This window comes from Podarcis bocagei (genome assembly GCF_964188305.1).
Source record: "Podarcis bocagei genome assembly, chromosome: W".
In the NCBI taxonomy this organism is placed as follows: Eukaryota; Metazoa; Chordata; class Lepidosauria; order Squamata; family Lacertidae; genus Podarcis; species Podarcis bocagei.
This window is the reverse complement of record NC_138131.1, coordinates 58,357,871-58,371,983: the sequence shown is the minus strand read 5'-3', so window position 1 is coordinate 58,371,983 and position 14,113 is coordinate 58,357,871. Positions and strand designations below refer to the sequence as shown.

At 43.9% G+C, this 14,113-nt stretch overlaps 1 protein-coding gene across 1 annotated transcript; it reads right to left on the bottom strand.

Moving 5' to 3' along the window:
- Window positions 1-550: 550 nt before the first annotated feature.
- On the bottom strand, window positions 551-3,017 carry LOC308577925 (UDP-N-acetylglucosamine--peptide N-acetylglucosaminyltransferase 110 kDa subunit-like). The gene is made up of 2 exons (XM_081178277.1): window positions 2,843-3,017; window positions 551-745 (listed from the first exon to the last, which is right to left on the bottom strand). Exons 1-2 carry the CDS (start codon window positions 2,987-2,989, stop codon window positions 554-556), a joined length of 339 nt encoding a protein of 112 aa, XP_081034403.1. The 5' UTR covers window positions 2,990-3,017; the 3' UTR covers window positions 551-553.
- Window positions 3,018-14,113: the final 11,096 nt, after the last annotated feature.

The window sequence follows — 14,113 nt, the reverse complement described above, 5'->3', positions numbered from 1 at the left end:
AGTCCGAAATTTACAGGAAGGAATCGGCGCTCTCCGCTAATAGCGACGCGGCTTCACCCTGCGGGCTGGGTAGCGATTCTCAGCACCGCGCTCCCCCGATGTCGTTCCGGAGCCTTTAAAAAGGCTCTTTCTGCGGTAAAGGGGGGGCGCTCCTGGTGCCCACCGAATCTCCTCGTTCACAGGCTTCCGCGCCTGTGATTTTAGGGGTCCCCCGCTTGCCGTAGCGGGTCAGACCCGAACTCGCAGAGCAGTCCTCCTCCGGAGCTCGGAAAGAGGACCGCCATTAGCGCTGGCGCCGACCGGAAGTCACCCAGGGTCCTGATCTCTTGTGGCAGAGAGTTCCACCAGGCCGGGGCCAAGGCTGAAAAGGCCCTGGCCCTGGTCGAGGCCAGCCTAATCTCCCTGAAGCCCAGGACCTCTAACATTTTTTTATTTGCAGACTGTTAGATCCTCCGTGGAGAGGCGGTCCTAGGCTGTATTCATTCGTTTGGCCCAACGTGGGGCTCGTACCCATGACCCCAAGATTCAGAGTCTCAGCGCTCTGCCGCCTGAGCTACTCACACAGCTGCCCTCTTGTGCACCTCACCTCAAATTTGTCCGAATTGTGCATGCCTGGGATTGACTGCATGAGATGGGAGGTGGGGTGGTTCCCAAAGTCAGAGCTCAGGTAGCCAACGCGGAGCCGGCCCTCACTGCCTTTCAGGTCCTTGGGGTGCTCGTAAGGCGGCTTGTGGAGCACGTTGATCTAGCAAGGGGATTCAAGAAAGCCGGGTTACGGAAATGACATGGGGGTGGGGGACATGAGGCCACATCTTTGAAGTTGTTCCAATGTTACAAATATACATACCTTTGACTTGACAGCCCAAGAAAGACATGCAGAAAATCTATGCTTTAACCGACTCTCCTCATTCCGCCATTTGAACGAATTTGGGCTCCACCTCCCTCCATGAGCCAAGAAGCAGGAAGTCATGTAGGCAGCAGGAACAGGGCATCCCGCCAGAATTCCCCAAGCCTGAGAGCACATACACGGCACCCCACCGAGGGAGGGACCAAGGGGGCAACCATAGACATCTGCCAAGGCAGTTTAGCAAGGCAGGTGTTCTGAATGCCCATCTCCAGACAAGTCCAGTGGGAAAGGACGTGTCAAGAGTTTTATTGTTCTTTCAGTGATGGAGATTTAAGGGGTCTGATAAAGGGACCTCATAGTGAATGCATAACCCTTGTATACCCCTCCTCATTTGTGATGTGCTAGTGATGTAGTGATGATGTATCAACGATGCTGCTTGAAGTGTATTCTGGGGGGAAGAAGGAAGTTATAAAAGTTGACATTGCCCCATGCTCGGGGTTCTTACTCCTGGGCAGACCTGTGGTGCAACAGTAAGAATCATGGTCTACTGACCACTGTTTTGCTCCAAATTACCGGGCTGGGACTTCCTCCTTTTACTGACAGCATGGACCCATGGGGGACAAGTGCCCCGGTGAGCTAGGCTGTCAAGGAGTCACTCACCCTGGAATTTTTTCGCTTAACAGCCATTGGCGCCAATACAGAGCAGGCTTCCTAAACCTTGGCCCTCCAGCTGTTTTCAAACTACAGTGCCCATCATCCCTGACCACTAGACCTGCTAGCTAGGGACCATGGAGCTGTAGGCCAAAAGCATCAGGAGGGCCAAGGTTGAGGAAGCCTGATAGAGAGCTCTACCTCTCTTTCAAATCAGAGCCGGCAAAGGCGGTGGAGTTCCTGCGCGGGTGCCTCGAGGCGGTTGGAGGGTGGATGGCAGCTAACTGGTTGAGGTTGAATCCTGACAAGACTGAAGTTCTGTGGTGTGTGGGTGGGTGGGGGGGACTCCCTGGTCCTGAACGGGGCAACTGTGCCCCTGAAGGACCAGCTGCACAGTCTGGGGGTCATTTTGGACCCATGGAGGCACAGGTCTGTTCTGTGTCCAGGGCAGCTCTATCTGGGATGCAGGATAAGACCCTCCCTGCCCACGGACTCTCTTGCCAGAGTGGCGCATGCTCTTGTTATCTCCAGCTTGGACGACTGCAATGCGCTCTATGTGGGGCTACCTTACTGCAATTAATCCAGAATGTGGTAGCCAGACTGGGGGCTGTGAACAGCCGCAGAGACCACATAACACCAGTCTTGAAAGACCTGCATTGACTCCCAGTACGTTTCCGGGCACAATTCAAAGTGTTGGTGCTGACCTTGAAAGCCCTAAACAGCCCAGCAGATGAAACTTTCCTCTGGTTGTCAATATTAAGAGGATGCCAGCAAGATCAAGCCTTTCTGTAAAATAAAGGATTTAAATCCAGTCTGACTGAGACCACATACCACCGGTCCCAAGAGATCTGCTTTGGCTCCCAGTACGTTTCCAAGCACAATTCATAGTGTCGGTGCTGACCTTGAAAGCCCTCAATGGCCTCGGCCCAGTAGACCTGAAGGAGCATCTCCACCCCGGACACCGGGGTCCCTCTCCCGAGGGCCTTCTGGCGCTTCCCTCCCTGCAAGAAGCCAAGTTACAGGGAAGCAGGCAGAGGGCCTTCTCGTGGTGACGGCCGCCCTGTGGAACGCCCTTCCATCAGATGTCAAAGAAATAAGCAATTATCTCACTTTTAAAAGACATCTGAAGGCAGCCCTGTTTAGGGAAGTTTTTAAATATTTAATGCTGTCTTGTGTTTTTAATATTTGGTTGGCAGCCACCCAGAGTGGCTGAGGATACCCAGACAGATGGGCAGGGTAGAAATAATAAATTATTATATATTATTATATATCCAAAGCCAACATGAAAGCATTCAAACTCTGACGGAACGGAGCGGCGCACACCTCTTCACAGCATAGACCCACCTTGTCCAGGCAAAGGTTCCCATGTCTCTCGGCAATAGCCTTTCGGAAGCCGTGAGACAGTGGATACAGCATGCTGTGATGGGGGTGCACCGAAGGGAGCCGGTTCTTCTCCAGCTGGTCAGCCACAATACTGACAAGCTTCTTCATTCTCTCGTCGTAATCGGTCCAATCACAGACGATCTGAAAGGGGGCAAAGAAAACCAGGGTTCTAGATTCAGGTAGGTAGCCGTATCGGTCTGATGAAGTCAAAATATATATAAAAATTGTCCAGTAGTGCCTTAGAGACCAACAAAGTTTGTTCTTGGTATAAGCCAGGCACCCCAAGCCTTCGGCCCTCCAGATGTTTTAGACTACAATTCCCATCATCCCCGACCACTGGTCCTGTTAGCTAGGGATCATGGGAGTTGTAGGCCAAAACATTGGGGGGGGGGCGCAGGTTGGGGATGCCTGATATAAGCTTTTGTGTGCATGCACACTTCTTCAGATACACTGAAGCGGAAGTCCCCAGACCCTGATATACAGAGGGAGAAGTCCCCAGACCCTGCTATATAAGAGTAAGGAGAAGCCCCCAGACCCTGATATATAGTGGGAGGGTGAGTTGGGGTTTTTCTCCGAAGGGTAGTATGTGATAGGAATTTTATGGTTTTAGATATATAGTAATGTTCATAACTGCACATACATAGATCAGTACAAGAAGGCCGACCTGGAACCATTTTGATTCCTAAACTGACCAAATCCTTTCTCTGCAAGGTTAAAAATGGAAAAGCCTCCCCATTGTCTCTTCCTTTAATCTGTGTTTGAATAAGGTGTGAGCCTGTGACCTGGCCCAGGAAATAAGTATTTTAGCATTACAAAGGAATGGCCAGGCTCCCCAGAAAATCCAATCAAGTAACCTGCTAGACAGGAGATAAACAAGGAGAAGAGAAAAACAACATTTAAATTTCTGTGATGTAGGTGGGATGTATCTGAGGGGTGGTCTTAGGTTACACCCCTTCTGTGATGTATGCATAATGTTTCTGGGGGTGGTCCTGATCTAGAGAAGGGGAATTTCAAAAGTCTTTATAAGGCCTCGCAGGCCATTGTTCTGGGTCCTCTTCCTCTCCTGCGTGTGAGGGGGGTACCCTGTTGCAACAGATCAATAAAGATCAAGCTTACTAGCTGCTTTGCTTCTCAATATTCTCTGGTTGGCCTCTGTTATTTTCTCCTACCAATAGGGAACCTATGTAAGGACTCTATATGGGCTCTTGGATACCCCATAAGGGAAAAGGGCATATTTTTATTTACAACAGATGGCGACCACGCACGAAGGGACTTTTGGTTACCCGGATTCTGGAAACGAGGAAGGACTGGTTATCCAGCGCGCACCAGGCAGTTTGCCAGGAGGAATAACCAGTCTTCCATCGGTCCCAGGGTCTGGCAATAACTGGAGTTTCAGCGGGGCTAACCAGAGGAAGCAAATCTTGATCAGGCCGGCCTTAAAAAAACCAGTCAAGAGATCCCGGGATCACCAGGACAGCGCTTGCGAAGTGAGTATGAGTAGGAAAAATGGGTAGTGGGGTGGGATTCTGCAAACCACAGCAAACCTATACTTCTCAAATCCTTACTTCTTTCCTCACTTTAACTCTTGAAAAATTGCCTTCTCCTCCTTTCTGTCCCCTCGATCTCAACACCAGCCTTAGCCCTTCGGAGTATGCCCAGGCAAGGGTTGTGTGTGACTTCTTTCACTTAATTCTTTATGCCGACCTATTCCTTCGGAGTTTTGCCCAGAAAGGTCGTGCAATTTCTTCTGCACTGAAAACTATAATTCCCAAGACTATAACTCCCAGCGCAGCCGCACCTCTGCCATGGCGATCTTTGTTAGAAATGACCTGTGAACAGAGAACGCAAGGGCGCTGAATTCCTTTCCATCTTTCATATTCCAAAGTCTCAATCTGGCATTGCAAGTGTGCAAGCGTTCAGTAGGGACTCTGAGTTAGATTGTAAAAGGCAGGGAGGTTGCTGTGAGTTGTAGAATAGAGATTTGTCCAGGTATCCCCAGGTTTTTTCCCTTGGATCCCCAAGTTTTCCCCTCGGAGATTTGTCCAGGTATCCCCAAGTTTTCCCTTGGATCCCCAAGTTTTCCCCTCGGAGATTTGTCCAGGTTTCCCCAAGTTTTCCCCTCGGATCCCCAGGTTTTCCCCTCGGAGATTTGTCCAGGTATCCCCAGGTTTTTTCCCTTGGATCCCCAAGTTTTCCCCTCGGAGATTTGTCCAGGTATCCCCAAGTTTTCCCCTCGGATCCCCAGGTTTTTCCCCTCGGAGATTTGTCCAGGTATCCCCAGGTTTTTTCCCTTGGATCCCCAAGTTTTCCCCTCGGAGATTTGTCCAGGTTTCCCCAAGTTTTCCCCTCGGATCCCCAGGTTTTCCCCCTCGGAGATTTGTCCAGGTATCCCCAGGTTTTTCCCATCGGAGATTTGTCCAGGTATCCCCAAGTTTTTTTGTCCAGGTTTCCCCTTTTCCGGACCCTTCGGAGTTTTGCCCAGGTCCAAAACCCTTTTAATTGAAAATGGGTGCACCTCAGTCAAAAGAAAAATAGTCCCCAGACCCCTGGCGTGAAAGAAGCCCAGTTGGTGCTTACTTCCCGCCTGGACTCTGACAGTCCCCTTCAATTTGTGTTTAAGAAACGTTTTTCCTGTGTTTAAATTGTACTTAGGTAACATCCAGCAGCTGCTTATCTTAAATGTGCCATCTAAAATAAGAATGCAAGCTTGCTCCAAATTCTAAATCTAAGGAAGCCATGTTGAACCTTATCAGTCTTAAAAACAAGACAAAATGGAGAATGGAGTGTGCAAATGTTTATTTGAGAGAGGCTCTAAAAGAGTTTTCCTCCCAAGTGGTAAAATCCTGTATACGTGCTACTTGTGTTCTGAAAGGAGGATTACCCCACCTCCTTTCTCTAGTTTCAGTGGGGAGGGTGATTTTAAGTCTAATGGTAAATGTTGTGTTGTAACTTTTGAGTTTGTGAGTACATCTGTGTTCCAGTCTAAGTTAACCTAATGTTTCTAGTTAACCTAATGTTTCTGCTGCAAAAGCCTAGTTGAGCCAACTGCTCTCTCAAGCTAAAATGCAGTGTATGTATTTCATTAAGCATATGCCTATGAAAGTATGGTGTTCCTTCTAAGAAAAATATCTGAGTCCAGTTTTAACTTTGATCTGGTTGGACAGAAGAGTTATTGTAAGGCTCCTGATATCAGTCTCAATAAGATGTCCTGGCCTTTTTTCTTAGAAAATGCCCCCCCCCCCTTGTTTCATTCTCTCTTTCAGGTTTTTTCCTTCTCCTTCTTATTCTGTGCCAGGTGTTGTAAATAAAAATATGCCCTTTTCCCTTATGGGGTATCCAAGAGCCCATATAGAGTCCTTACATAGGTTCCCTATTGGTAGGAGAAAATAACAGAGGCCAACCAGAGAATATTGAGAAGCAAAGCAGCTAGTAAGCTTGATCTTTATTGATCTGTTGCAACAGGGTACTCCCCTCACACGCAGGAGAGGAAGAGGACCCAGAACAATGGCCTGCGAGGCCTTATAAAGACTTTTGAAATTCCCCTTCTCTAGATCAGGACCACCCCCAGAAACATTATGCATACATCACAGAAGGGGTGTAACCTAAGACCACCCCTCAGATACATCCCACCTACATCACAGAAATTTAAATGTTGTTTTTCTCTTCTCCTTGTTTATCTCCTGTCTAGCAGGTTACTTGATTGGATTTTCTGGGGAGCCTGGCCATTCCTTTGTAATGCTAAAATACTTATTTCCTGGGCCAGGTCACAGGCTCACACCTTATTCAAACACAGATTAAAGGAAGAGACAATGGGGAGGCTTTTCCATTTTTAACCTTGCAGAGAAAGGATTTGGTCAGTTTAGGAATCAAAATGGTTCCTGTGCTGATCTATGTATGTGCAGTTATGAACATTACTATATATCTAAAACCATAAAATTCCTATCACAATATTCCCCCCTTTGGGGCTAGAATTTTTCTTAAAAATTTTTGCCCCACAAATAATAACATCGGATGTTGTAAATGGATGTGTTTGTATAAATATATCATAAAAATAACACATGTTGCGTTTTGCTACTAAATTACTTGTGGCATTCTAACACTTTGGGAGAGACCATTTACTCAATAGTGTTCTATGCTTTACACCTAGCAGGAAGGTAAGGTCCACTAATGACTGAAAAGTGCAGTTTGCTTCCCCCCCGCCATTTTTGTGTTCTCAGGTGTCAAGGTAGCTCTTCTGAGGTCTCACACTGACATAGTGCTACAGCAACACATCCTGTCTGTTGAATCCCCTCAGGGCTTTCATTTAACCATGTCGCCTGGCATTCACCATAGCTGGCACAGGTTTGGGCATCTCGTGAGGGAGAGGTCTTCGCCTTGGCCTTTAGCTATGGGATTTTATTATAGGCTGTGGTCTCGCACTCGCACAATGGGAAGTTGCTCACTTGCACTTAAAGGACCAAAAAGCTAATTGCAGCCTGGATACACTTGCCCAATTCAAACTGAGTCCAATTTGAATTTATCTTGCCCCATGGTTCTCAACTCTTCAAACCAATCTGTTAAAGAAAACCATTCTTAAAAAGGGCACTTTGTCCAAATAAGTCAATTTAACTCTATAAGGGATCATTCCTGCTAAACTAAAGCATATCCACCTTCATGTACCTGGTGTTTTATGGATCCAGAAGTTTGTCCTTGGCAAAACGAGGTTTAACACATATTAAAATGGATAGGGAAAGATTGGCATAGTGTCAGGTGGGACAATGAAATGTGGTTATCTAAACATTGGACTACACAATAGTGTGAGCTATTAGAAAGTATAAAATGCATGAGAATTCTCCATTGGTGTGTAAGCAATAAGACATTAAACATAAAAACAGTTACACACAATATTCCCCCCTTTGTGGAAATTACACTGTCAGACACATTTCAACATTCTTACATAATAACACATAATACAAAAAAAAAAAACTAATTAAATATCTGTTACATATCTTGACACAATTGTGATCTTTTACGTATGTATCTTTTGAATCCTGGAGCAGAGGCTTGAGGTTCAAGTGAAAAAATGTCCTTGCAATTCAACTCCTCCCCCCTTTGTCAGCCCCCCCCCCCGTCAGTCTATAGCCTTTGAAAGAGATAACTGTGGGCACTTTGAAAACTCTGGTGTTGCAGGTCTTGTGAGTTGAGGGGTTGTTGCTGCTTTTCATCATTGCACATCTGTAGAAGTGATATCCTGTAAGGGGGCAGGGTTTTGGGGAGACTTAAACACACAGTTAGACAAGGATGGGGGAAAAGGCAAAAGGGATGTCCTTGAGTTTTCCGTGGGAAGCTGCAGATAATAACAATCTTAGTGGATTAAACATTTTATTCATTATCACATTTCCATATAATTACTGTTATTATCTGCTAAGTTTGTTTGCTTTCTTTCACTTAATAAAAAATTACTCCACATGTAGAGAAAGAGAACTGTAAAAAATACAAGAAAGGTTAAAAAATAAAAAGAAAGCAAAAAATTAGATTACCAGTTAGATGAAAATGGACTTGACACAAAGACATCAGATTCAGAAAATAACTATTATTAAATAGTACAAAGATATTATCAAAACCACACATATTACTACTGGACTGAAAAAAAAAATGGGAAACCAATGGGGAAAACTTAAAATTCACCATGTGCTATCCAATAAAAGAACTTCATGAGACTGACTTTCAACATGTGATGAACATGTCCCCAAAGTAAAACACACACACACACAAATGACCTATGAGGAACCAAAAATAAATAAATGCTAAGACACACAATTAATAAGCAACCTGAAGTAACCTGAAGTAATCTGTTTTGGCATTCTAACATCACAAATGAAAATAAAAGTGTTTCTTGATGTGACATCAGCTGTAATGTTAATAGCGGAATATTGGGAAATGAGTTAATACCAATAAAAATGAATGGCAATTTAAAGTTGTGCAGGTACCTTGCACTAGCCAAAATGACAGAATTAGTAAGAAATGCTCAAACAATGTTTGGTTGTGCTTCGATTAACTTCATAGACATCATGGAGAAACTGATTAAATAAATGAAAACAGATTATTTGTAACTTAAAGTGTCAAAGGCACAAAGAGATGGAAGTTACTAATACAGCAGGGATTCAGACTTGTTTCACAGAACAGAAAGAAAGTTGCTGTTTGGCTTTAAGGGAAGAAAGACAAAAAGAAAAACAAATGCAATTACTTTTTATAGAGTATTTAAATCACTGTTTGCATCCCCTCATTATCATTTGTGCTGTGGGAGAAAAGAAAGGACACTCTGTTGAAAGGGAAAATTATTTCATGTGAGAGGTCTGTCAGGAAATGCTGTTCCTAAAATGCATAGGCATATACACACCTGTTGAAAGGGAAAATTATTTCATGTGAGAGGTCTGTCAGGAAATGCTGTTCCTAAAATGCATAGGCATACACACACACACACACACACACTGTTATAAAATCTACTCAAGAGAGGAACTCACAGTGGGAGTGCTTTGATATTACCTGTGAAAAGAATTTGACATGTCCAGTACTTAACTCTTTTGTATTAAGTAGCCCCTGGAGCAAAACACATTAAGGGTGATTTCCCTCAATGGCTATTTGGAAAGGTTTCTCCCTGCAGCACACTGCTCTCCAAACCTTCTCTCTCCCCCCTCCAATCTCTCTCTCTCTCTCTCTCTCTCTCTCTCTCTCTTTTTTTAAGCTGATCTAGCCTCTGTGCATGTGCAGAGTTCATGCCTCAGCAAACCTTTTATACCATTGAAAATGTTGCATCTTTTGGCTCAATTAGAATAAGGAAGGGAAAGGTAAGGAGTAGATTTTAAAAATATGGTTAGATTTTAAAACAAAAAAGAGAAACTCAGCAATTCAAGTATTCACCATTCAGCCCAAGCAAAGGAGTGCTTCCTTTATGTACAGGAAAGGGCTAATATCCCTCTGGCCATTCGCGGAACAATCAACCGCTCTCTTATTTATGAGTAAAAATGGCCAGAGAGTTAGAATTCATAGGATTATTTTATTTTATTTTTTTAACATTCTCAGTCATGGTCAAGGCTAATTCTACTTAACTATATGAATTTTTATGTGCTTAAACTTTGAGTAGACTTTTAAGTCTGATTTTTGTAAATAATAGACAAAATGATAAACACTAATCACTTAAATGCCTGATATCACCAGTTCTGCTTCAAACATCACGAGCAAATCTGGGCTGAATTTCAACACATCAGTTACAAATTGGGAAAGTTGAAAGGGACCTGGGGTCATCTAGTCCAACCCTAAAATACAGGGTTCATAGCAAGATTTGTACTACCAGAAACACACACATTCACCTCTCACCTTTAAAAACAAAGAGCAAATCTGGGCTGGATTTCAACTCATCAGCCACAAATTGGGAAAGTTGAAAGGGACCTGGGGTCATCTAGTCCAACCCTAAAATACAGGGTTCATAGCAAGATTTGTACTACCAGAGAGACACACACATACTTATGTACACAGACACAACTGGGGAAGAGACCACAAGCCATGCGCCTATCATGTACTATGGAAGAGGAAAATAAAAGTACCCAACCCTTTTAGCAGATCTTGAAGCTAGTTTGAGTGAGTGTTTACTTCCTTAGACTAAAGAGTGAAAGTTCCTAGATAAATTATCTTTAAAGACTGAAGTGAACATTTTTCCTAAGATAGGGAGAGGATCTCTTATAAAGCATACTTAAAACAACCATAGATTTGATTTAAAAGGAATACAAAAGTGACAATTTTTCCTGAACTTGCAGAGGAATAGTAAGCCTAATCTATGCCCCCCCCCTTTGCAGTTTCCTTTAAAGGAAGCTTACTCGGGAGTAAATTTACCTGGCACAGAATAAGAAGGAGAAGGGGGAAAAAAACAAAAAAACCCTGAAAGAGACAGAATGAAACAGGGGGGGGCATTTTCTAAGAAAAGAGGCCAGGACGTCTTATAGAGACTGATACCAGGAGCCTTACAATAACTCTTCTGTCCAACCAGATCAAAGTTAAAACTGGACTCAGATTTTCTTAGAAGGAACACCATACTTTCATAGGCATATGCTTAATGAAATACATACACTGCATTTTAGCTTGAGAGAGCAGTTGGCTCAACTAGGCTTTTGCAGCAGAAACATTAGGTTAACTTAGACTGGAACACAGGTGTACTCACAAACTCAAAAGTTACAACACAACATCATTTACCATTAGACTTAAAATCACCCTCCCCACTGAAACTAGAGAAAGGGGGTGGGGTAATCCTCCTTTCAGAACACAAGTAGCACGTATACAGGATTTTACCACTTGGGAGAAAAACTCTCTTTTAGAGCCTCTTTAACAAACATTTGCACACTTCATTCTCAATTTTTGTCTTGTTTAAAGACTGATAAGGTTCAACATGGCTTCCTTAGATTTAGAATTTGGAGCAAGCTTGCATTTTTATTTTAGATGGCACATTTAAGATAAGCAGCTGCTGGATGTTGCCTAAGTACAATTTAAACACAGGAAAAACGTTTCTTAAACACAAATTGAAGGGGACTGTCAGAGTCCAGGCGGGAAGTAAGCACCAACTGGGCTTCTTTCACGCCAGGGGTCTGGGGACTATTTTTCTTTTGACTGAGGTGCACCCATTTTCAATTAAAAGGGGTTTGGACCTGGGCAAAACTCCGAAGGGTCCGGAAAAGGGGAAACCTGGTCAAAACTCCGAGGGGGAAAAACCTGGGGATACCTGGACAAATCTCCGAGGGGAAAATCCTGGGGATACCTGGACAAATCTCCGAGGGGAAAAACCTGGGGATACCTGGACAAATCTCCGAGGGGAAAACCTGGGGATACCTGGACAAATCTCCGAGGGGAAAAACCTGGGGATACCTGGACAAATCTCCGAGGGGAAAACCTGGGGATACCTGACTTAATCTCTATTCTACAACCCACAGCAACCTCCCTGCCTTTTACAATCTAACTCAGAGTCCCTACTGAACGCTTGCACACTTGCAATGCCAGATTGAGACTCTGGAATATGAAAGATGGAAAGGAATTCAGCGCCCTTGCGTTCTCTGTTCACAGGTCATTTCTAACAAAGATCGCCATGGCAGAGGTGCGGCTGCGCTGGGAGTTATAGTCTTGGGAATTATAGTTTTCAGTGCAGAAGAAATTGCACGACCTTTCTGGGCAAAACTCCGAAGGAATAGGTCGGCATAAAGAATTAAGTGAAAGAAGTCACACACAACCCTTGCCTGGGCATACTCCGAAGGGCTAAGGCTGGTGTTGAGATCGAGGGGACAGAAAGGAGGAGAAGGCAATTTTTCAAGAGTTAAAGTGAGGAAAGAAGTAAGGATTTGAGAAGTATAGGTTTGCTGTGGTTTGCAGAATCCCACCCCACTACCCATTTTTCCTACTCATACTCACTTCGCAAGCGCTGTCCTGGTGATCCCGGGATCTCTTGACTGGTTTTTTTAAGGCCGGCCTGATCAAGATTTGCTTCCTCTGGTTAGCCCCGCTGAAACTCCAGTTATTGCCAGACCCTGGGACCGATGGAAGACTGGTTATTCCTCCTGGCAAACTGCCTGGTGCGCGCTGGATAACCAGTCCTTCCTCGCTTCCAGAATCTGGGTAACCAAAAGTCCCTTCGTGCGTGGTCGCCATCTGTTGTAAATAAAAATATGCCCTTTTCCCTTATGGGGTATCCAAGAGCCCATATAGAGTCCTTACATAGGTTCCCTATTGGTAGGAGAAAATAACAGAGGCCAACCAGAGAATATTGAGAAGCAAAGCAGCTAGTAAGCTTGATCTTTATTGATCTGTTGCAACAGGGTACTCCCCTCACACGCAGGAGAGGAAGAGGACCCAGAACAATGGCCTGCGAGGCCTTATAAAGACTTTTGAAATTCCCCTTCTCTAGATCAGGACCACCCCCAGAAACATTATGCATACATCACAGAAGGGGTGTAACCTAAGACCACCCCTCAGATACATCCCACCTACATCACAGAAATTTAAATGTTGTTTTTCTCTTCTCCTTGTTTATCTCCTGTCTAGCAGGTTACTTGATTGGATTTTCTGGGGAGCCTGGCCATTCCTTTGTAATGCTAAAATACTTATTTCCTGGGCCAGGTCACAGGCTCACACCTTATTCAAACACAGATTAAAGGAAGAGACAATGGGGAGGCTTTTCCATTTTTAACCTTGCAGAGAAAGGATTTGGTCAGTTTAGGAATCAAAATGGTTCCTGTGCTGATCTATGTATGTGCAGTTATGAACATTACTATATATCTAAAACCATAAAATTCCTATCACACAGGTAAATTTACTCCCGAGTAAGCTTCCTTTAAAGGAAACTGCAAAGGGGGGGGCATAGATTAGGCTTACTATTCCTCTGCAAGTTCAGGAAAAATTGTCACTTTTGTATTCCTTTTAAATCAAATCTATGGTTGTTTTAACTATGCTTTATAAGAGATCCTCTCCCTATCTTAGGAAAAATGTTCACTTCAGTCTTTAAAGATAATTTATCTAGGAACTTTCACTCTTTAGTCTAAGGAAGTAAACACTCACTCAAACTAGCTTCAAGATCTGCTAAAAGGGTTGGGTACTTTTATTTTCCTCTTCCATAGTACATGATAGGCGCATGGCTTGTGGTCTCTTCCCCAGTTGTGTCTGTGTACATAAGTATGTGTGTGTCTCTCTGGTAGTACAAATCTTGCTATGAACCCTGTATTTTAGGGTTGGACTAGATGACCCCAGGTCCCTTTCAACTTTCCCAATTTGTGGCTGATGAGTTGAAATCCAGCCCAGATTTGCTCTTTGTTTTTAAAGGTGAGAGGTGAATGTGTGTGTTTCTGGTAGTACAAATCTTGCTATGAACCCTGTATTTTAGGGTTGGACTAGATGACCCCAGGTCCCTTTCAACTTTCCCAATTTGTAACTGATGTGTTGAAATTCAGCCCAGATTTGCTCGTGATGTTTGAAGCAGAACTGGTGATATCAGGCATTTAAGTGATTAGTGTTTATCATTTTGTCTATTATTTACAAAAATCAGACTTAAAAGTCTACTCAAAGTTTAAGCACATAAAAATTCATATAGTTAAGTAGAATTAGCCTTGACCATGACTGAGAATGTTAAAAAAATAAAATAAAATAATCCTATGAATTCTAACTCTCTGGCCATTTTTACTCATAAATAAGAGAGCGGTTGATTGTTCCGCGAATGGCCAG